Consider the following 24,488-nt stretch of genomic DNA (forward strand, 5'->3'; position numbering starts at 1 on the left):
CCGGTGGAACTTTATATGTGCCCTTGGCATATTGAATGCATTTTATGTTATGTGAACACTACATGCGGGGATGTTGGTTCTTGTGACCATATATTATTTATTAAGACTTGCATTCTTTCGAAAAGAATCATTATTCACAAGTTATATTGTAAATTCTGGAACAATGCTTGTCTGATTCCATCAAGCGTCCTGGTAACGATTGTATATAACTGATTGCCAGCATAATTTGGTACATTCTTTCCCTTGGTTCTCTGTTATATAAATTGGATGAAGATGCTACTAAATTTAAAACCTTTTCGTAGGAGACGTAATCGGATCGTGCTTTGGCTGAGCTATAACTTACATCAGTTTACGTGTTACATAGATTTATACTTTGTTTTGCCAATGAATACAACTATTTTTTTTTCCCACTGGACTTGGTTAGCTTCATATATTCAATGCGTTTAACCCAACTTTAGTTTAATTAAATTTTTTTCTTAACTTTGGAAATGGAATTTAAGTATTAGAGAGTTACAACTATCAATAAAAAAGAGTTACAACAACTTACGCACATTTCACAATGTGTTAAACGTATTTTATATTTCAGAATGTGTTTACCCGAACGTTCATACAGTATTTTATATTTTCTTGTATATCCTTTCATCAATCACATGGTATACATTATGCAATGCTCGGGTTCGCTGTTTCCTTAAGGCCTGAGCAATGAGTTGATTACTTATGCTCAAGGAAACGCAAGGTGGAGTCGAACTAAATAAGTTGAATTGGATGTGTACAATTTACCTTTCTAAAGCATGGAAGATTTTTTTTGCTAAAATATGTTTTACATTATTATAAATATGAAAATATTTTAAAAAATTTCATGTAAAATTTTCAATACGATTTTCATTCTCATAAAATTAAAATGTTATTTTTTAGTTCCAACATAGATTTAGGTAAATTTAAACATATTATGATATTTTTACATGATTATGCGTGTAATGGATGTAATTTGGATTTTAGGTAAATTCAAACATATTATGATATTTTTACATAATTATGTATATTATCGATGTAATTTGGATGTCAAAATTTTGTTCTGGATAAAAAATAATATATTTTAATTTTATGAAGACAAAATTATTAAAAATTTTATAATAACTAATTTTGAATATTTTCATTATGAGCAAAAAAAATTATAGTGTGGAATTTTTTCATCACATGGTTAGCGTCAATTTCCAACCATGCTAAGTGCTACTGTTTTTAGTTATTTTTTTGGGTTGACAGTACTATTGGTATTTCATTCGATTCTAAAGCCACAATGCTTGCTGTTTGTCAAGTGCAAACTTAACACAAACGGAGTCGCAACGATTGGTCTTCATTTTAGGTTCTATGATGCATTGCGCGATTGGTCTTCTTTTTAGGCATCGGAAGGGAAGGCAGTTTTCAGGTTTGGCTCACAGCGGCGATGAAGATGAGGTTCCAGTGATGACCAAACTTGCTTGGTACGCAACGAGAGATGGAGGTTGCTCGGTGGTTTGTCGTTATCTGGTGTTTTCCTTTGGCGAAGGATTTCACAGGGGCTCGCGTTTGGCTTGATTTTTTTTTAAAAAAATTGATTTGGATTTGAATCTGGATCTATTTCTTGAATCTGATATCGTGAATCTGGATCTGTTTCTTGAATCTGATGGGTTTTTTTTTTTTTTTTATCGATTTCTCAGATCTAAAATAAATTCAACATTATCTTCAGAACTTAATTTGTATTGCAGTAAAAAAATAAATAAATAAAAACCTAAAAACTTTGTCTGTATTGGATTTTTTGTTCTATGGGTCCTTAATTTGTTGTTTGTTGTTTTCTTGAAAGCCATGGTGAAGCAATGGTTCTGTAACAATTTCTCAGATTTGAAAAAATTGAAAGGGAGGAAAAAGTCGGAGCGCAAAACCCCCTCTTCTTGGTAGCGATGGTGGTCAACGACGGGAAAGAAGAAAGAGAGAGGAAGGGAAAGGAAAAGGGTAATTCGGGAAAGTTATGAAAAAAAGAGAAAAAATTTAAAAATATCTAAACCGTACATGTTATTCCGTAGATTGTGGTGGGTTGGTACAAATAGCACTTTTGTTGGTCTGCAGACTCTAGACAGAAGAGGGGGGTACAAATAGGACTTAGGACTTAGTGCGAAAATATCCGTAACCTTTATGTTGTCAAGTAGTTAGAATTATTTTAATTTACTTGCTTTTGAAATTGATGTAACATTCCAGCATTAGGGTATTCAAGTTTTTGAATTGTGGTTTAGTAAAAAGAATATTTGTTACTCTGGGAATGGGGTTAACGTCAATGGTGCTAATCTTGAACAAGTCCACGTCAAGCTTGTTTTAACGTGCGAGAATGCTTCCAAATGTGCTAGAGCGTTGGTGGATGACTAGGCTACTGTTATTGAACCTTTTGTACCTTCTTTACATGACCACCCTAAAACCTTTGCCAATATATAATGGCTTTTCCTGTATCATTTCCACATTCATATTCTCACTAGTGTTGCCATATTGGTTGATTAATTGTTTTCTTTTGCAGTGGGAGGTAATCTGAGTGAGCCATTTATCTCATATAGTTCTACATACTAGCTATGTTTTTAACTTTTTCATTTCAAAAGAATCAAAACCATTTTATGAAAAGTATGACAATTATGTTTTTAAGGATTTAAGGCGTGTTTGCCAATCAGTTGCGTTGTGCATTATAGAAAAAGCTTTTGTTGCATTGCTTTAGTTTTTGTGCCTTGGAACATTTGTTTTTCCATTGAACGTAGGTTTCAACACTTAACCAAAAACACTTAATTTGCATACGTGATTCAAGTTTGACTCTCAAAAGACTAGTAGAATTAGAGTCTTAGGGGTGGGTGTTGGATATGTTCATTTAGATTCAAGTCTCAAAAGTTTAATCTACAATAAATTACGCTGAAAATTAAAGTTCACAGTCCTCCGTTTGAACCTTGGGTTGGGTTGGATTGGATTCAGGTTGTAACGGTGTGTATTGGGTTAGATGGACTAATTTGGATTTGGGCAAGTATTTTAGGCTTAATCCTTTTTTATCTCGCCCAAAGCTATCCATTTTTCACTTACCCAAAATAAATCTTTGTTGAACCTGGTTTGGATGTGTGTTTCCAAATACACCCTAACAAGTCTGAGACAAAGTAAAAAAAAAAACTTGTACTTTCTAGTTTTTTTTTATTGAATACCTTTTAATTGTTTAAAGATGTTATAAATATTAGCAGAAAGAAAACTTAGATGTTATTTTTGAAGTGTTGTTTATGTTATTTTTTAATCAAATTGAAGAATAATCTCCATAATCATTTAATGCAAATTTAGTATTATGCAAATGTAAGAGTTATCTCAAATGCTTTCACTTCACATGCCTCTTTACAACGTGTCCTAATGTTATCTGAATTTCCTAGGTAGGTTCCTTAGTCAGAAGGAGTAGTTGTGCAGTCAACTACTAGTGGAAAGAAATAAATGTCGGTCGATTGAGATAATGGCTAAGTTTACAAAATAAGGCCTATTACAGTTATAATTTTTCTATGATAGAGAGAGGTTGAGATAAAACAACAACATCCTATTACCGTTATTATTGAAAAATAAAAAAAGGGGGCTGGGATAGAATTATGAATAAACAATCTTGTAATAGACTTGATACCGATAGATCTTGAATCATGCTAACTGTTATTTGTTAATTTTATTTTAATGTTAAGCAGTGTTTGTTATCGTGGCGAGAGAGATTATCCATTTTTGTAACATGATAATTACAAGTTGATTTCTATTGTTTTTTGGTATACAAGTTGTTCCTTTTCCATCTAAGGGTTGATGATACAACGAAAGAAAAGAAGTTTCTGTCAAAACTTTCAATGATCATTGCTTATGGAGAATTTAGTCATAGATTTGTTCCTATTTTTTGCCAAGCCCCCATAAAAACTATGAAGTATGAACAAAATTATTAGAGCTTTCCCTTTCCTTGAGGAAAAGAAGAGAAAAGCTACTGCTTTCTATTGTTATTTCCTCTTTCGTTGGCCTAATGAAAGAGAATATAGAGTACGTAGGTATTAAGTATTCGGGATATTATTGGTAACCAATTGAGAAGGGAATAACAAAAAATAACATATAATAAAAGATTATATAACCTTGGGCTTCTTCCTCGAATTCTAGGCCCAAAACCACCTCTCAAGCTGATCATCATGGAACAAGATGCTTATCCTTGGGGGAAGGAGTATTACTATGCGTCAATTTTTGGCCCTTTCAAGTTTAGAATCATGTATTAAAAAAAAAAAAGGTTATATATATCACACTATTTTTTATTGAAAAGAATCTTGCTTAAGATAACTCTATCGTATATAACATAACTCTCTTTTTAAATATTTAACACACAATTCGAATTCAATACCACTAATTAATTGAAATAACATAGATCAGTTCATCTATGTATTGAATGATTAGCAAAAAGAAAGAGTTTAGAATCATGTTACCAATGATATTTTGGTATTCACATATTAGTTTGAATCATTTTTAAAAGAAAAATCATTTGATTTAATTACTTCAATTTTTTTAATTTAATTCATCATTCAATTGGTTTTGAATATAATAAAAATTAATTTAAAATATCAAATATTTTATTTATATGTGATTACATAACAATATTTACACATCTTAACTCAAATAATTGATAAAGAAATAATTTTTAATTAAATACATTTTTTATAAATAAATGTAAGTTATATGATAATTTTATAAATAAATGAATATGAGTGATATTATTAAATTATGACATATATATATATATATATATATATATATATATATATATATATATATATATATATAAAAGTTTGATTTTGATTGGATTTGATCAGACTTGAAAATTAAATTTAAAATTTCATCAAATCCAATTGAAAAAACAAAGAATTTCAAATTTTTAAATTTTTTTATTCTTTCAATTTTTTTATTTTTAAATCGATTTTTTTCATTAGAATGAATCGGTTTATGAATAACCATAATTTTAGATTTAGCTCTAGCAAAATTATTGTAATCAATCTGCTCTAAATTTCTGTTAAGAGAGTCAATTACATTTAATACTTGTATTTTGATAATAAAAAATAATTTTTATAAAAAATTACCTATAAAAAGAGCAAGATCAAGATCAATCAATGGAGACTTAATTCGGATCAATGGACTACAAAAACAAAAAAAAAAAATAATAAAAACAAACATCGGATCAATGGAGCAAGATCAACGGAGACTTAATTTTGGAACCATGAAGCAATTGATTTCATACGAATGATTTCTTTTATTTAAGTATGCTTAAAAATGCATTAAAAAATTGTTCCGCAATCTAAATTAGAGCGTTTACTTAATTGGTACGTGATTAGTAATATTTTAAAATTATAAATATTATCTATATAACAGATTATTGTTATTTAAATTGATTTATCTTTTCTTTAAAAAAATTGATTCATCTTTTTAATATACAACAATGATCACATTGGTATTTGAATTCATATCTCTATTCATATTATTTCAACCCTCACCACTACTACTATGCTACCTTAGTCGGTTATCTTAACTGATTTATTTGAATCTATAATTATATTCATATTGTTTCAACCCTCACGACTATTATGTTATCTTAATCGGTTATTTTAACTGATTTATTTGAATCTATAATTTTATTCATATTGTTTCAACCCTCACCATTAATACTATGCCACCTAAATTGATTATTTTAACTGGTTTATTTGAACAGTGAATGGTTGATAAACGTATTAAATTTCAAGTTTATTTTTTATCAATGAAATTTTAATAATTCTATTATATATTTTAATTGATTTTTCTATCTCATGTAAGGCTGCATAATTAAACAATGGTCTCACATAGATTTTAAGTTCAAGTATTGAATATCCAATCATCTTAAAAAAAATAACTTATCACTTATTTTTTTACAAAAGTTAAAATGGTTATTTACAAAAGTTAAAATAGTGTTACAATGTGCAATTCAATTGATTCAGTTTCAGGTCCTGACAATAAAGCACTGAATATCGAATCAAACTGAACAATAAAAAAAAATAGTTTATTTTTTATTTACTCGTTTTTCAAATTTACAGATTGATTTGATGATATTTCAAAAAAAAAAAAAAGAGATTGATAAGATGATTTAAACTACTTTGGTTCAGTTTTGATCATGCTTTTTCATATATATAATATCTTTTTTCTTTTCTTATCCATAATTATCTTATTTTTAAATTTAATTGAAAAATAAAACCCTACTTTGTTAAAATAAAATTTCATCACCCCCGAATTTGTAAACCTAAGCCAAAGCCCAAACAGCCGTTCATATATTATATATAGTATAGGTTCCTATGGCGATTTGATTGAGCAGTGCATCAAGCTTCATGAACCTCACCAGCAGAATATCCATTCCTAAAATTATAAGAGATTAGCAACTAGACTAATCGGTAATTAGCATCAATAATCATCCTCATAAATATTTAGACTGTCATCACCCAATGTTTTGTTTTCCAAGTTGCAGCGTGTGCAACCACACTTTTATTCCTTCCCCTAGTTTTCTTCAATTTTTTTTTTTTCATCAATTTCCGTAATCGTTCATCAATTCATTCTCTTATTATTCTCTCAGAATAAACAATTCTGCGAAGAAGTAAGACGAAGAAAGAAGAATAGCCTTTCCTTAAAATTAAGAATAGCCTTTCCTAAAAATTCACCATAACATCATAGTTTGTTTATTTTGTTGATACGAAAACTGGGTCTTCGATAAAGTCGAAGACCGATTAAGAATTGCGACTAGGTAGATACTAGATAGTAATTGAAACTGTTGTCGTTTTGAGTCTTCAACTTCCTGTGATTCTTTTTGCCACTGATCGTGTTCCTTTTGCTGTCATTGTGTGTTTGTGTTTGTTTCTTCATCATAATTGCTTTGTATTTTTCTTTCACTTTTTTTTTAAAAAAAAAAATTCTTTTTGCACCCTTTTATTTGTGGTGCCACCAGGACTTTTGTGTGTGCATATTATCTGTTGTGGAAATTGTGGTGTTTGATTTGTTCAGTCTGAGTTTTTGGTTTGTTCAGTTTTAAATTGATTTAGTCTTTCGTTTGTGATGTTGTACGAATGTATCATCGGCACCCACAGCAGCACACTGTCCCCTTTTTTTGTGAATAAGGTTCTGATGAGTAATTAACTGAGGTGATGTTGAAAATTAAGAAAAGAATAATGCCTACTACTTGTGATGGTTATATTTGAGGAAAGCTTTGAATGAGATTGGTTTTGGATTGGAGTTATTAATTTACCTTTTTTTTGGTTCTAAAGAACAGAAACAACAAAATGTCAGTTTTTGGCTCAGAATTCAGAGTTGTTTGTTTGGCTTTTATATGGGTTATTATGGTAATGAATGAAAATTGATAAGGTTTTGAACTGTGCAGGGTTCTGTTTCCATTGGGGTATAGAGGCAATTCATGGGAAGTCGAGGCCAAAAGCGTCCCGAAATGGTTGATGAACTGCCTGCCGATAAGCGGGCGTGCACTTCGTTGGATTTTAGGCCAAGCACTTCAAACTCATCAGTTCAAACCCAGATGAATTCAACAGTGGAGGCGCATGATCATGACATGGATACTTCCTCATCTGCTTCGGCTTCTAGTCAATCAGAGGGAGAGCCAGAGAAGGATTCAGCTTATGGATCGTGTGATTCGGATGACATGGAGCAACATCATAGCACTCTCCGTGAATATCACAGGCAGAGACTGTCCAGTGATCATGGGAAATTTAAAAATATTATATATAGCTTGAGTGGTCAGTCTGAACCCTCTAGTCAATTAGCTGTACTAACTGAACTTTGTGAAGTTCTGTCATTTTGTACAGAGGGTTCAATCTCCAGCATGACTTCAGACTTGTTATCACCACTACTTGTAAAGCTGGCACAGAATGAGAGTAACCCGGATATAATGTTGTTTTCCATTAGGGCCATCACATATATATGTGATCTGTATCCTCGATCTGCTGCTTTTCTTGTTCATCATGATGCTGTTCCTACTTTATGTCAAAGATTATTGGCGATTGAGTATCAAGATGTAGCTGAACAGGTAATTATTGCTTTGTTCGTCCATAGTATATGCTTTGTTTTTAATAGAGAAAGAAAGCAATGTAACTTATTGATGTTGAATTTATGAAGTGTCTCCAAGCATTGGAAAAAATATCACGCGAGCAACCACTTGCTTGCTTACAGGCTGGGGCAATTATGGCTGTACTAAACTATATTGACTTCTTCTCAACAAGCATACAGGTAAGGCTCTAACATAATAGGGCATCATCTTCATGAGTACTGACAATTTTTCTTGTCATCCTTGAAAACAAATATTTATTATTTTAAGTTCTAGACGAGTGAATAATTGTTTTATTGGTTTATGTATTCTCCCCTTCTCCCCCTTTCACCAGAGAGTCGCGCTTTCTACTGTGGTGAACATATGCAAGAAGCTTCCTTCTGAAAGCCCTTCACCTTTCATGGAGGCTGTGCCTATACTATGCAATCTTCTTCAGTATGAGGATCGACAGGTACCAATAAATTCATTTCAGATGATTGTAATGCAGATTTGTATCTTTTCATTGTGTTGTGGTTTCATCTTCCCTTTGGTAATATCTACTGAACTGCAAATGTAATTCTGCAGCTTGTTGAAAATGTTGCTACCTGCTTAATCAAAATTGTGGAGCGAGTTGTGCAGTCCTCAGAAATGTTGGATGAGCTTTGTAACCATGGATTGATTCCACAGGTTACACATCTTTTAAGTTTAAATGGTCGGACATCACTATCTCCATTAATTTACAATGTAAGCAATTTTTATCTGCCATGTTCAAATCCTAAAACTTTTCCTTTTTTTTCTTATGAACTTTAAAGTTGATGTAAATCTATTATTTGGTTTGGCAGGGATTGATAGGATTACTTGTCAAACTTTCATCTGGATCACTTGTAGCCTTCAGGACATTATATGAACTCAATATAAGCAGCATTTTGAGAGAGATATTATCTACATTTGACCTCTCACATGGAGTATCAACTTCACAGCATGTTGGTGGACACTGTAATCAGGTATGTAGCTTAGGCTTGACTCTGTTTTATCTTAGTGTGCAGCGGCACAGTTTGATTAATTTCTTATTTTCAAAATGGAAAATAAAGGTATCTTCATTTAGTTGTGATGAATTTGTTGATTGGTAATATTTTCATATTATTAACTAGTGGTTATGTTATTTGTGATACAATTTTTTTAGAAGCTATTTTTTTGTAGCTTTAAAGAAATCACAAACCTTTTTTTTAAAAAAAAAACTAAAATATTTATTATAATTTTTTTAAACACGTCTTTGATAGAAAAACCCCAACCTTTCATTAACTTATTTTTTAAAAAGAAAGTTAAAGGAATCATATCCTTTCTGAGATGCATATATTATTGTCTAATACATTATTGCTATTTAGCCCCTAAAAGTATTCTTACTCTTCACCCAATTGCTAATGGTATGAGGAGCTTTACTGTACCTATGCAATAAAAGTATCCAGAGTTAAATTTGCTGTTCTTGTTATGTTTGTTGAAATCTGTTCTTCATATTTATCAGTAATGTCATTCAGAAGTACATAAAAGGTTATCTTTTCTAATGGATTCAAGGATGTGTGATTTGAGACATTTCTTATAAATATGCTGTGAGAAAGGTGTGTCATAGAGTTTGTTGATTTGCTAGGTATATGAAGCACTCAAATTGCTAAATGAGCTTCTCCCTGTCCAAGCTAAAGATCAGAATGATCAACTCATGCTAAACAAAGAATCCTTTCTGGAGAGTAGCCCAGATCTCCTGCAAAGGCTTGGAATGGATGTGTTTCCCATGTTAATCAAGGTTGGTCGATTTTTTTGTAATTAACTAAATGATCTTCCTTTTTTTTTAATTACATATTTGCATTCCAATTCCTACTTTATCCTTGTACAGGTGTTCAATTCTGGTGCAAGTATATATGTCTGCCATGGATGTCTATCTGTAATGTACAAGCTGGTTAGTTTGAGGAAATCTGACATGCTTGTTGAATTGCTTAAGAATGCCAATATTTCAAGGTGAAGCAGGCCTCCTTTTCCTTGCTGTTTCATTATTGATTATTAAATGCATTTTTATTAAATATATTGATGTCGATTTTACTTGGTGAACATGGCAGTTTTTTGGCCGGAGTATTCACTCAAAAGGATCACCACATGCTAATGTTAGCATTACAAATTGCCGAGATAATCCTTCAAAATTTTTCAGATAATTTCTTAAAGTTGTTTGTAAAGGAAGGTGTCTTTTTTGCCATTGATGCACTATTAACACCAGAAAGATCTTCAAAGTTGATGTACCCAGCATTTGGTGGCATTCAGCTGTCATTGGACTGTAGTCAAAAGTCTTCTTCAAGAGACACCCTCAAGTGTTTATGTTATGCATTTTCAACTAGTCAATCTCCTACATCATCAGAAACCAGAAATTGCAAACTGGACAAAGACTCCCTTTATAATCTTGCGGAGCATATAAAAAACAAATTCTTAGCACCAGAATTATTTGATTCTGAGAAAGGATTGACTGATATTCTACAGAATCTTAGAGCACTTTCTAATGATTTGTTGAGCATGTCTACTGACAATGGTGCTCTTGGTGTACATGAAGAGAAGATCAATAATATATTGTATCAAATTATGGACAAGCTTACTGGCAAGGAACAAGTTTCTACTTTTGAATTTATTGAAAGTGGAGTTGTGAAATCACTTATTAATTGTTTATCTCATGGTCAGTATATCAGGGAAAACAAGGGAGTACAGGGTGTTTGTTATTATAATCCTGTCATAGAAAAACGATTTGAGGCTTTGGCTAGTGTATGCTTATGTGCTTCTCAGCATCTCTCAAGTGAAAAACCCCTTTCTATGTTAATCAGGAACTTGCAGACTGCACTGACTTCATTGGAAGCTTTCCCTATTGTTCTGAGCAATGGACCAAAACTGAGAAATTCATTTGCTAGTGTTCCCAATGGGTGTTCCATTCCTTACCCTTGCCTGAAAGTTCATTTTGTCAAGGGGGAGGGAGAGACTTTCCTGAATGACTACACTGAGTATTTTCATACTGTTGACCCATTTTCTTCTGTGCATTCCATAGAAAGGTATCTATGGCCAAAGGTCAGTGCAAAAAGCACAGAGCATACTAAATCGTCATCCATCCAAGTAGTGTTGCAACCCGAAAGTCCTCCCCTTCAATCACCATCAAATGCAAGTTCAGTCCCAGTTGAAATTCCTGTAATTTTAGGGACTCCTGACAGGATGACAGATCTCCCTGAACCACAGGTGATATTTGTAACCATAATTATTGACTTACAGAAGTTTCCCTATTTCTGTGTGTGTTTTCCTTTGTTAATATATCTTACTTTCGACAAATGAGTTTTTTTTAATTTAGATTTTTTTCCCAACCATATTATTTTGCAGAAGGAAGAGCCAAAGTTGTCACAGCCTAGACGTGGTCAAGCAGTCGACGAGAACGTTGGGGAGTCATCATCCTCTGGAACTCAGGTTGTAAAGATAATGCATAAGATTCATGCTTGTTATTTGTGTCAAACTAAGGTTTTAATTCTACATAATTGTTCTTGGCATTAATTTGAACTTGCTACTTGTGTTGTCATTCTTGTATCTATCTTTTACAAAAAATATTTTACTAATTTTATTAATTTAAAATATGTTTGTGCTTTTGAATGAATTTTAACTTTTGTTTTTTTATCAGGGTTATGCTGAACAAGAACTGCAAATGAACGCAGAACCAAACTCAAAACTAGAAAAACAGCATCCTGCATCTTGTAGCAATGAAGCTGGTCAAAAGCTTGTTTTTTACCTTGAAGGACAACGTCTGGATCCTAAATTGACTCTATATCAGGCAATTCTTCGCAATGCAATAAAACAAAATGCAGATTCTTTTTCTAGTGCAAAGCTGTGGAGTCAAGTGCACATAATAACCTATAGAAGGGATGTAGAATCTGAGGACATATTACCTCCAGAATGTTATTCTTCACCTCAGCATTTCTCTGACGAAAAAGTTTTATCTTATTATCAGCACACTCCTTTTTTCTCCGACATGTTCTCTTGTGAACTTGTTTCTGATTTGGAGAAGTCCAGTCCAACTTATGATATTTTGTTTCTTCTTAAAAGCTTGGAAAGCATGAACAGAATTATATTTCACCTTATGTCACGTGAAAGAATTTGTGCTTTTGCCAAAGGGAAAGTTGATAACCTGGATAGCCTAGAAATAACAGTTCCTTCTGTGCCACAATTTGAGTTTGTAAGCAGTAAGTTGACAGAGAAGCTAGAGCAACAGATGAGGGACTCTTTGGCTGTCTCCATTGGTGGTATGCCATTGTGGTGTAATCAATTAATGGCTTCGTGTCCTTTCTTATTTAGTTTTGAGGCAAGATGCAAATACTTCAAATTGGAAGCATTTGGTCAGCCACAAGTCCAACCTCACATATCTCACAATGGCTCAGGAACAGTAAGTGACAGGCGACTGGGCCCTGGTGGATTGCCTCGAAAGAAATTTTTAGTTCATCGCGACCGGATTTTGGAATCTGCTGCACAAATGATGGACCTGCATGCCAGTAATAAAGTGGTTCTTGAAGTGGAATATGATGAAGAAGTGGGCACTGGTCTTGGACCAACTTTGGAATTTTATACCTTGGTGTGTCAGGAGTTCCAGAAATCTGGCTTGGGCATGTGGAGAGAAGATGCTTCTTCCTTTACCCTCAAGACAAACATGGAGGCTGAGGACATAGGAACCCATTCCTTTTATGGACTATTTCCTCGTCCATGGTCATCAATGCAAGATACATCTGGTGGCATACAGTTCTCTGAAGTAATAAAGAATTTTTTCCTTCTAGGCCAAGTTGTTGCTAAAGCACTTCAAGATGGAAGGATCTTAGATCTCCACTTCTCAAAAGCTTTCTATAAACTTATTCTTGGAAAGGTAATCAATTCACAGTGCAACTAATGAACTTCACATTGCAACCTAGCAACATACAGTAAGATTTATAGTGGTCATTATAACTTTCTGAATCTCTCTGATTATTGCCATCTCTTCAGGAACTTTCTCTCTATGACATACAATCCTTTGATCCTGGGCTTGGTAAGGTCCTGCAAGAGTTTCAAGCATTAGTTATCAGGAAGAAATTTGTGGAATCTGTCAGTGGAGGGAATTCTGAGTTGCAACATGGACTAAGCTTTCGAGATACAAGAATTGAAGATCTTTGTCTTGATTTTACCCTTCCTGGGTTTCCTGATATTGTTCTTGCTTCAGGGACCGATCATACCATGGTGTGGCATATGACATTTTTGGTATTCAATTTTCACTTTCATCCTTTCAATGGAAGAATAAATTTATCCTTTTCTGTAGGTAAATACGAGAAACTTGGAGGATTATGTTTCACTTATTGTTGATGCAACGGTGAGGTCTGGAGTTTCAAGACAAGTGGAAGCTTTTAAATCTGGCTTTAACCAGGTCTCTCATTTTTGTCTTAATAATATTCAAAATACTTTTTAGTTGCTTCTATTTTTTTTAAAGTAACTTAAAACATGTGATTCCTTAGTTTAATATATCATCAGAACTAGGTTTTGTGTCTGATCATCTTCTATGTTGTTTTTTATTGTATCTTCATTGTAGGCCATCAAGATCAGTAACTGTATAGTGAATATGAATTTTTCTTTAGGTTTTACCATTTACAATACTGTTCATGAATTTATGCTATATCTTTACCGTGATTCTCATTTTTTTTCCAATTTGTTTTCTACTTTCAGGTTTTCTCCATTGATCATCTTCGGATTTTCAATGAAGAAGAACTTGAGCGAATGCTTTGCGGAGAGTGTGACTCTTGGGCTGTAAGTACAAATTTCATTCTTTTTAAATTTGCATATGTTCTTTTCTTTTAAGAGAGGAAGAACAATTAAAATAAATAATGGCTTGTTATCAGGTCAACGAGCTTGGAGATCACATTAAGTTTGATCATGGGTACACTGCTAGCAGTCCTCCCATTATTAATGTAAGCATTTATGTATATTATACTTTTGATCTTAAACATATTTTGATTTCTTAATCTGAATCTCATAACTTGATGAACTGTGTAATGCTGTGGACTCAGTTGTTGGAGATTGTCCGAGAGTTTGATAATGAACAGCGACGAGCATTTCTGCAGTTTGTGACGGGCGCACCTCGCCTTCCTCCGGGAGGATTGGCATCTCTCAATCCGAAGTTAACTATTGTTCGAAAGGTTTGCAGATTATATATATATTTTTAGTGTGGATTTTTATACTTAACAATAACCCATTTTTTCTGTGTTATTCACTTGTACTCGTGTGTTTTAACAGCATTGTAGCAACCGGGCAGACACAGACCTACCTAGCGTGATGACTTGTGCAAATTATCTCAAGCTACCTCCGTACTCATCAAAAGTAACTTACCAATTTTTATTGTTTCAAACTTGTATTAGTAAAAACACATAAAAATGTTTTAGAAAATGATTTTCTTACATTTGAGCCTTAATATTCTTTGGCACTTTCTTCTATTCAGGAAAGGATGAAAGAGAAGCTCTTGTATGCCATTACGGAGGGTCAAGGATCTTTCCACCTTTCATAATTGCACTCTCTTGACTGGTCCATATTTGAATCATCCAAATGTAATTATTAGGGTAATTGATAGTTATGTAGATAAGGGTGCTAGTGACTTGCTGGCAGTGGTCTAAAGGAGTTTATTGCAGTGGTGGCCACACGAGTTACTTGGGGATGAAGCTACTATCGTCACTTGACTACAAAAATTGTTGGGGGTGTGTACATAGCACGCTGATAGTTTAAGTTGATTGACTAGTATCAGCTATAGAGACATGGAGGGCATTTTCAAGGGTCACGCTTGGATGTACAGTATTTGTACAGGAACCTTAATCATTAATATTTTAGTCGTTTACTTGCATAATGATAGTAGTTCATATTTTGCTTCTGTTACATCTGAGAGTTTTAAATCATGGGATTTGATTCTCCTTTAAATTTCGTACCACTTTTTTATTGATTAAATTAATCACTTTTCTTAAATTATGTGAATTAGTTAAAAAAAAAAATTATCTTTAAGGACGAACTTAGTACATTAGAAATGAGTCTTGCTAACTAGTAAATAAGAAATTAAAATGTGAGAATATTTATTGTAAAAATATAGGATACCACAAAAAATGATAACACAATTTTACGTATCTTAGTAAAAATATATCTATTTTAAATTCCTTAATCACACTAGTTAGCATTTACCATTAAAAATTTACCTAATATCTTTTATGAAATTGAACAAAAAAATTATATTCCTTAATTCAACCTCAAGAAGTAGCTAGAGCCAATTTATTTCCCCATCTCAAAATAAAAATCATTTTGAGTTGTTTTATAAAAATAAAAATAAACAATTTTATAAAATTAATCATATGAGTAAAAAAAGATAAGTAATGGTATATTAAAAAATTAAAATGATAACTATTTTTGGAATAATTTTTTTAATTATAATAGAACAGAGATAATATAGTTTTGAAATTAAAATTCTAATATTTTGTAAAGCCGAGATAACGTGGCACTGTGGCAGAGATTCCACGTCCGTGAAGGGAACAGCAAGAACGTAGTTAGCGCCAAATCCATTATTACATAAACAACTATATTCTTCCCAAATGGAGGAGCAGCCATGAACGCCACTCTTTCCCTTCCAACGCGCCGCCACAACAACCACCGCCGAACCCCGCGACCACAAGCTTTTCTCCCTCCTTCGCCACCGCAAAACCGAAATAGTGGCCTCCCAACAAGACCAAGTTTACTAGAATCTATGTGGAAATGCATTCAAGAATGTTTACTAGTAAGCATGCTTCAAGGGCTAGACAAGACAGAAGGATAGAGAGGAAAAGGGCTGCTGAGGCGTTTAAGTTTTGGCTGGGTTTGCCTAATTCCTATTATGATGCAAGTCAGTGGCGATTAGAACCTATGGAAGGGTATGGCAATACCTCTGATTCGGTTTAGTCGCTCCCCTTTCATAGCGTGTCAAAACATACTCAAGTATCAGAGAGGACACGTCTACTCTACAATGTACAAATCAATGTAAATTAACAAAAAAAGGGCCTATTGTACTCTACAATGTCATTCCTGTTTAGGGATTGACAATCCATATAATCCATATCTGTATAGTCATACGGATTCCCTTTTTGCATGTACCATATGTCAATCCGTATGGATTTAATGCAATAAAAAAAAAACACAGACACGATGGGAAGGCGAGATGGGATAAAAGATGAATGGTGAAGATCAATGGAGGGGAGCAGACACGCGGCATAACAGAGAAGGGAAAGGAAGGAGGCGTGAATGGTGTGTGGAGGAATGAGTGTATTTGAATTTTAACTAAAGAACACTTTTGTATTTTCAATTCAATTGTTGGGTGTAGAAGAAATTTTCAATTGTTGGGTGTAGAAGAAATTTATATGGTGCTGGAAGAATAACCATCTATAATTGATATTGGACTTCACTGAATTCTCTACTTTTCCATTAGGCTTTTGCCATTTACATTCCCCTTGCTCCCCTCAATGGCTATTACACCTCTTCCCATTTTTTGTAATTTTATTTCCCAAAATGCCATTTTATATAAAGAAAAAGATATAAGCCATATTCGTTACTCTTTATGCTCGTTGTTCTCTGAACCCTTTTTACCTATTTTCTCTCCTTTTAGGCATTAGAATTTTACTTTATTATCGTTCCATTGCAATCCTATAGTGAATTCTAACATTCATCAAAATAATTGTCAATTTCTTCGTATATGTGCTAAGATGAGGTTTAATCTCGTTATTTTTGCCATTCCAAAAAATATATTTTGAAAAGTATGTGTTCCAAAAATAACTTTTTAGAATGTTTCTGAAAAGTATTTTTCAGAATTGTTCCAAAACCTACTTTCTAAAATTGTTCCAGAAAATAATTTTAAAAAATACTAAGAGCATGTTTGGATATTAGTTTGGCCACCTTCAACTTACTTTTTTTTTCCAATAAACTCAGTTTGCTATTATGTTTGGTTGTTCCTCAGTACTTTTGTCACCAAAGTTTGTTAGTAAACTTAGTTTCAGCTCAAAGCAACATCAACCATGCTTTTCAGGTAAAAATACTATTGATTTGTTTTTTTAGTTACAAGAACATTATGAATTAAAAGTACTTGTATTATTTAAATAAATATCATTTTATCAATATAATTTTGAAAAAAAAAATCTAAACACAAATCACATCATAGTAAACTTATCTTCTTCTTTTTTTTTTATCAAACTTGAGTTTTCAACATACTTTTGATTCAAACTTATGTTTGGAGACTTTAATCCAATCATACACTCAAATTCTAGTCCATAATAATCATTAATTTAATTAGATTTTGGGCGAATATAATTTAATTTAGCACTTTTTGGAAATCTTGTTCAGATTGAGCATGTTTTGACAACTCTTGTGTTGGATCTGGACAAACGTCTATGGGAATTAAAGCTGGAAATGGAGTTGGCATTGCTACATAGTACACAGAACAAACTGCCATCTATATGGTTGATGAAACACCAGTCCTTAAAATTCAGTTATTAACACCAAATATGCGTCGTATCTAGTTTGTTTCTTTGTACAAATTTTAATAATTTGAAGTTAAATATATTTTATAACATCTTTAACTCATTGTATCTTGATAGTGGTTTTGCATAGTGGCATTTGATAGTTTAGCTTTGAATGTGTTCTTAAGCATAAGATGCCAACTGAGGTGGGAGGCATTAAGGACGTGACACAAATTTTTTTTTTTTCTTAAACACGTATGAAATGAAAATCAACATGGCACACTTAAAACTGATTATATATATGTAAACTGACAGAAGCATACTAGCTTGCATGTGGCACTCTGTTAATCTGCGTTGTTTTTAGATATAAATAGATCATGGTTGGCTGCTTTGGGATTTCAACAGATTCTCTAATGAAAAGGATAATGTAATTGATAATATGAAACAAGTAACATAATATATGGGGCATAAGGAGAACAGCCAGAACAGCATCTAAGCAAGTATGCCACAAACAATTGCAGAAAGCAAAATCATTAACCATATCAGCTACCAAACATATTGCAAAATATAAACTTTTGAACTCCCTAACTTTCACAACAAATAGAATAAAAACAAACTATAACTAGGAGAGAGTATTTTTTAAATGAGATTGGTACAATTAATGATGTTTAACTAACTTTTTGAATAAACGGAAAAGTATGTTTTTTGTTGTTTATATTTGAGAGGGTAGAGAATAATATTTAATGTGTTAAAAAAACATCAAAATTTATAAAATGTACAAAAATTTATTCTTATTACTCCTACTTCACAATGAACGAGTGTAAGTTGAGAACAAATGGCAAACCAAACAAAATATTAGACGGTCAATGTAAGGTTTTTGTGGCAATGAAATCGTTGGGGGAACTTGATTTCTTTCTTCCTTTCCTTTTCTTTAGGAGGAGTGTGGGCACGCTTTGCCGCCTAATTTTGTTGGTATTAATTTGTTAGGGGATTTTAGGGGGGCGTTTAGCCCACTATATTGATTAGTTCCCCAAAAAAACTCTTGGTAGAATTATGATACATATTGCTATAATTTTTTTATCTATAGACATAAAAGATAAAATAAATAATTAAAGATTTATGATAACTCACCCACTTTATTTAATTAATTGATCTAAACCCTCTTGATATATATGACAATAATATAATAATATGATAAGAACAAACTATAACCAACAGTAATAATTCATAGTATATTTAAAAATAATTGACTATTAATCAAATACTTAAAGCTATAATGGCCATCTTATTATTTCCTGACAAGTATACAAACACCTTAATTTCTTATTAAGAAATCTATTGATTTTACATTTAAATTGAAATACGTCAAAAAATATTTAACAATGTCAAAGTATATTGTCTCCTAATTTGATTAAAAAAAAGAAAAAATAATAATAATAAGAGACTAGGTAAATTATTCAATCAAATGATATTAAGCATATTTTTCATCTTTTCTTGAGATAATTTGTTCAATTTCATATGTGACAATTCCGTCGATAATTTATAGATTTGAATAATTTTTTATAAGTTTTTAGTTTAGAATTAGAATAGTTTAGAATTCAAATATAATAAAATTTATATATTTAAAGAATTTTTTATACGAATAAGTATAACAATTATAAAATAATAATAATAATAGAATTTCTAATATAAAATATAGTCTGATTGGTTTTTTATCATATCGGGGAATTTTTTTTAGAAATTATCAAATGAGGATATTTTTTGAAAAATTATCCGATCTAAGAGTAAATCATAATTAACACGCACAACTCCATGTTGAATGTTGAACATCATCTTAAAACTTTTAATTTTTTTTATATATTTTATTTTCTCTAATAGAAATCGCGAATGAAGTTTTATCTAATATCAGTCAATTTTTTAAGAATTCATTTAATAATTCACGACTTAGGTTTATTTTCTATTTTTTTTATTATTTTGTCATTGGCAAAGTCATAAAAACCCTTACTGTCTTCAGTTTTTTTTATTATTAATTCTAAAAGGATGTCGTGACTGGAAACACATTTTTTTTTCTTTTCTTAATTTTGTTATTATTATTCATGTATTTTTATTGTAGAGCTGTTTCTTTTCAATTTTTTAAAAAATATATTTTTTGTCTAAATTTTTATTTATAATGCTATTTTCAATTTATTTTAAAAAGTGGTGAATTATTTTTTTATTTCTGATGTTATTAATTATTATTTGTTTTTGTTTCTTTAAAATTCATCTAAACAAAATACTTAAATTTTTAAATAGAATCATAATGATAATAAATTTAAATAAGAGAGTACCTTACAAGTGTAATTTTTTTAAAAGGAATTAATAGTGTAATGATGTCCCAAATAAACCTAAGAAATGGGACACATAAGGAAATGAGACACACCAAAAGGCTATCCATTAGTTGTAGACCAACTAATTTTAAATAAGTCTAAGAAATACTTATTGTGTATAACCGAAAGAAATAATCATGATAATTATTCATTCAGTTAATATCTAACATTGCATGAAATTTTCAATTTAATGTTGTGGTTTGTTAACTCGTTAACAAGTGTTTATCACAACTAGTAAAGATTAAACGGAAGACCGAATATCGAGTTCATAAGAACTTTATCTGTACTTATATTGATAAATACTCAATTTGTAAGCAATAGAAGAGGGGGTAGATTAGAATAAAGAGGAGGAAATAAATTAATTTTAAAAAGACAAGAATAATAAAGTAAACAACAAGAGAACAAAGATGATATCGGAATGCAATTATATTGGGGCTTAGTATGCCTAACTACCCTTGATGCAATATTAATATTTTTCTCTATTAGGTGCTTTTCTAATTTCCACCTACATCTACTAATATGCTTACCCTGATCCCTTATGATGAAGAGCCTAATTTATGTATTATCTCTTTCAAATTTCTTTGCAAAGATTGAATCATAAACAACAATAAGTATAAAGATGTATGCAGAGGCACAACAAACTCACTCTATCCCTAGTAATGCAATGTTGAGATGTCATTTCTCAGTTCTTTAGACATCACCATTTCCCAATAAATAATCCCTAACAACAAATGCATGGATGACCAAACCACACATTAATAATGAAAAGCAGAAAAGAACTTTGGATTTCTTTACTAGAGAGCTCTGAAACCCAGTGTGTCTTTTCCTTTTGCCTTTTACTCCTTTTATAGGCACGATGTAGCTTATTTTTCACGCTAACTTCGCGTTAAATGCGTATCAGCGCGCATTGGACTTTTTCTCGTGGACCGTGCTAAGCCTGACCTACGCGCTAAGCAAGAGTTGCGTGCTTAGTCTGGACCTTCTCACTAAGCAAGAGTTGCGACTGAGCCTGGATTGCACGCTGAACGAGTTGTTCAATTTTTCCTATCCTATTCAATGTTTTTTCTTCCACATTTTTCATCAATTTTTCTCTAAAACATTTCAATTCTTCTTCTTTTGACTTTTGCTAATAAAAAATTTTACAAATGTTAATTTCCTCGTTATTTCATAAAATAACAATAATAAAGTGAAGAAATTATTATCATTATTAGTAAAAAATAACTATTAATTTAACTCAAATTTCGCAATTATCATGGTTAATTTGTATTAATGCATTGTGTTGTTTTCATTTAAACATGCTATTTTATTAGTTAATAATTTTTTGTGTTTAATATTAAAATAATTTTATTAAATAATTTTTTTAAAAAATGTTAAAGAAGGAATTCATAAGTTTTGAAAACAATAAAGAAATACTAAAATCGTGAAATAACTTACAACTTCTTCGTCACACGTACAAACCAAAAAATTATTCTTCAACGTGCTTACCATGGAAGTCGTAGCATGTTTAATGACTTCAGAATGGAACATATTACAAAAATGATACTAAAGTAGTGAATTGACTCCTTAAAAAATGGTCTAACATGAGAAAAAAGTCATAGTTTCATTCACAACTTTTATTAAAGAGTCATGCATGCCCATCACAACTTACCTCTCATGGGTAATTTTTCAAAAAATACCCTATTAGGTAATTTCTGGAAAAAAAATTGTCTCCACGTGATAAAAGAAAACTAGTTTAATAGTAATCCAGAAAAAGGCGCACAACTTGTTTGTAGGGATACTGGTTATTTACATAACTATAATCATACCAAATAAATAATTAGATTATGAAGATATTATAACTATAACTATTTTTTAAAATATAGGTATAATTTGATATAATTAGTTATTATTTTTAAAATATGAATATATAACTAGCTATGAATAAACTAGTTATATAACCAATTATATAATAATTTATGTCTAAAATTAATTATATATCTACTAGTTATGAATGACCAAAAATAAGTTATTTAAAATATTTATGTAAAACTAGTTATAGTTTTATAACTATAATTAATTTGTAAACAAAAAAAAAATTATTTGAAACAGCTATAACTATAAAATTAGTTATAATTATAGTTATAGATATTTTTTTAGCATCCCTACTTGTTTGTGAGGAAAGTCACATTTGGGAGTTGGACACATATTCTCATGTCTAGGAAAAAAGACAAGGATTGAAACATGCTTAGTATTTATAACCGTTGTTAATAGTAGTACTACATCTATCAACTCGCACATGTGACATGCCAATCTTGTTTGGTTCATCACTTATGCTTAGGCTTGAACTTTGAATTCACAATTCAGGAAATGGGGCCAGTATAACGCCAATTTCATGTATTTATTGTCGTCTTTATTTAAATTAACACTTCTTATTGATGATTAAATAGTTCATGGTCATACCCATTCTTAATGTTGATCATTCTATAAACATTTTTAAGACTGACTGTAAATATTTAAAAGTAATAAATTTTTATTAAGAAACAAAGTATTCGTTAGTATATGAGTTACTGTTTTCCTTATTTAAACGAGGATAATAACATATATACAAAAGAGAAAATAAATATTTTTAAATAATGTTCATAGTTTAGCTGAACACTATTAACTAGGTAGGAACATTTTAAATGTAAATTTTTAAGTAATTATAAAAGAACAATAATTATATTTTTGGATTACATTTTCAATTTATTTCAATTAAATTTTATTCGTTAATAATTCTTTTAATATTTGAAATTATTAAAAATTGAAAATATTTAATATTTTTTATCTTTTGATATCAAACTTCGTTTAGCAGTTACATTATTAATTATTGACAAGGTTCCTAAAGAATAAAATATTGTGGTTAATATTTTAAGAGAAAAAGAATTTATATGCTAATAATATAAAAAAAATTATATCATTATACTATCACAATCTGTATGATAATTTTTTATGTGTTTATATACTCTCACATTTAGCATCTAAAGTAATACTAGTACTTTATTACTATTAAATATTTAACATACCGATTGAACTCCTTGAAGTAATGAAAAATTATTATAAAGAGTCATTATCTTTTTTTTTTATGCTGTGTTTTTCCTTAATTTGATGCCCGCATGTAACAAGAGTCATCATTGTGAAAAGTAAGGATAGTTAAGTTTACTTATTTTCTATTTTTATTTTAACTGATAATTACAAATTTTAAAATTTTAAAATGTAAGTACTTGCAGTGAAAAAAAAAATTAAAGTACTTGAATTTTACAAATATTTTTTTGAAAATATTTAAAAAAATGAAGTCCAAAATGAAAAACAGAAAATATTTTATTTTCTATTTAAATTTTGTATAAAAATAAGAAAAGTAGAAAACAATGATTTCTTTTTACTATTTTTATATATAAACTTTTAAAATGGGTTTTGGTCTTTTTAAAATTTCAAATAACAAAATGTATTCATATACTCTGACATTTAACATCAATCTTTAAAATAATACTAATACTTTACTCCTATTAAATATTTACTCATTGAAGTAATGAAAGATTACCGTGTAAAGAGTCATCATCTTTTTTTATGCCGTGTAAAAAGAGTCATCGTTATGAAAAGTAAGGGCAGTTTAGTTTACTTATTTTCTATTTTTGTTTTAATTGAAAATAAAAACATTTAAAAATATAAGAACTTGAATTTATAAATATTTTTTTTAAGATTTAAAAAATGAAGCCCAAAATGTAAAACAGTAAAAAAAATTATTTTCTATTTAAATTCTGTATAAAAAGTAGGAAAAATAGAAAAAAAAATAATTTTTTACTATTTTTATATAAAATTTTAAAATATATTTTGATCTTTTAAAATTTCAATTTTAATCTATCAAAAAAATTATATTGTATTTTCATTCGTTTAATTTTAAAACGCACAATTTTTGGTTCCTAAGCGTTATCTCAGTCACTTTTTGTTCACATTATATAAATCTCCTTGAGAATCAAAAGTGGAGCATTTTAAAATTATAGGAAAAAAAACAAAATGTTTTGAAAATACTAAAATTGAAAGAGAACTTCGAAAAATTTAAAGAGAGAAAAAAAAAAGACATATTTTACCCTAAATAAATGACATTTTTACAAAAAAAAATAAAATGAAAGAGGCAAAGGAGTGTAGAATTACCAAAATACCAATGAGTTCGTAACAAGTCAAGTAGCAACAAGACAAGGAAGTGAAGTCAAGAACTGCATTTCTCCTGGTACGAAACAAAGCTTCCTGAACCCTCCAAGCTTCCTTTTCTCTCTATTCCAAATCCTTCAAACCAACAACTTTTTTTTCTTTTTACTGTCAATTTTTCATTCACAACACTCTCTTTTTGCTCTCTCTACCTTATCAACAAACAACAACTTTCTGCAGAAAAACCAACAAAAGGTTTGAACTTTCTTCTTTTTTTTTTTTCTCGTTTCATCGCTCGTGTTGTTCTTCTGAATTACAATGTACATAGTAAAA

At 30.7% G+C, this 24,488-nt stretch overlaps 2 protein-coding genes and 1 long non-coding RNA gene across 5 annotated transcripts in view; all 3 read left to right on the forward strand.

Annotated features, from left to right (window-relative positions):
• The first annotated feature begins 1,267 nt into the window (after positions 1 to 1,267).
• Positions 1,268 to 1,762, forward strand: LOC100527602 (uncharacterized). The gene has a single exon (NR_157284.1). It is a non-coding gene; the product is annotated as an uncharacterized lncRNA (long non-coding RNA).
• Positions 1,763 to 6,326: 4,564 nt separating this feature from the next.
• On the forward strand, positions 6,327 to 15,037 carry LOC100798530 (E3 ubiquitin-protein ligase UPL4). 3 transcript variants are annotated; one of them, XM_006594051.4, is made up of 18 exons: positions 6,327 to 6,464; positions 7,442 to 8,098; positions 8,188 to 8,298; positions 8,451 to 8,567; positions 8,681 to 8,839; positions 8,938 to 9,099; positions 9,741 to 9,893; positions 9,984 to 10,105; positions 10,204 to 11,353; positions 11,492 to 11,575; positions 11,784 to 13,013; positions 13,130 to 13,360; positions 13,440 to 13,544; positions 13,841 to 13,921; positions 14,014 to 14,082; positions 14,182 to 14,310; positions 14,408 to 14,491; positions 14,610 to 15,037. In XM_006594051.4, exons 2-18 carry the CDS (start codon positions 7,475 to 7,477, stop codon positions 14,673 to 14,675), a joined length of 4,677 nt encoding a protein of 1,558 aa, XP_006594114.1. In that variant the 5' UTR covers positions 6,327 to 6,464; positions 7,442 to 7,474; the 3' UTR covers positions 14,676 to 15,037. The 3 variants fall into 3 exon arrangements, with proteins under 3 accessions (XP_006594114.1, XP_006594113.1, XP_003541402.1); XM_006594050.4 differs by lacking the exon at positions 6,327 to 6,464 and adding an exon at positions 6,477 to 6,811; XM_003541354.5 differs by lacking the exon at positions 6,327 to 6,464 and adding an exon at positions 6,477 to 6,664.
• Positions 15,038 to 15,898: 861 nt separating this feature from the next.
• The window catches only part of LOC102661771 (uncharacterized), an 11,416-nt gene continuing 2,826 nt past the window's right edge, over positions 15,899 to 24,488 (forward strand). The window contains exons 1-2 of the mRNA XM_006595297.2: positions 15,899 to 16,075; positions 17,513 to 17,600. Of these exons, the coding sequence (XP_006595360.1) occupies positions 15,899 to 16,075; positions 17,513 to 17,600 (265 nt within the window). The remainder of the gene's footprint in view (positions 16,076 to 17,512; positions 17,601 to 24,488) is intronic.

This window comes from Glycine max, chromosome 13 (assembly GCF_000004515.6).
Source record: "Glycine max cultivar Williams 82 chromosome 13, Glycine_max_v4.0, whole genome shotgun sequence".
Classification (NCBI taxonomy): domain Eukaryota; kingdom Viridiplantae; phylum Streptophyta; class Magnoliopsida; order Fabales; family Fabaceae; genus Glycine; species Glycine max.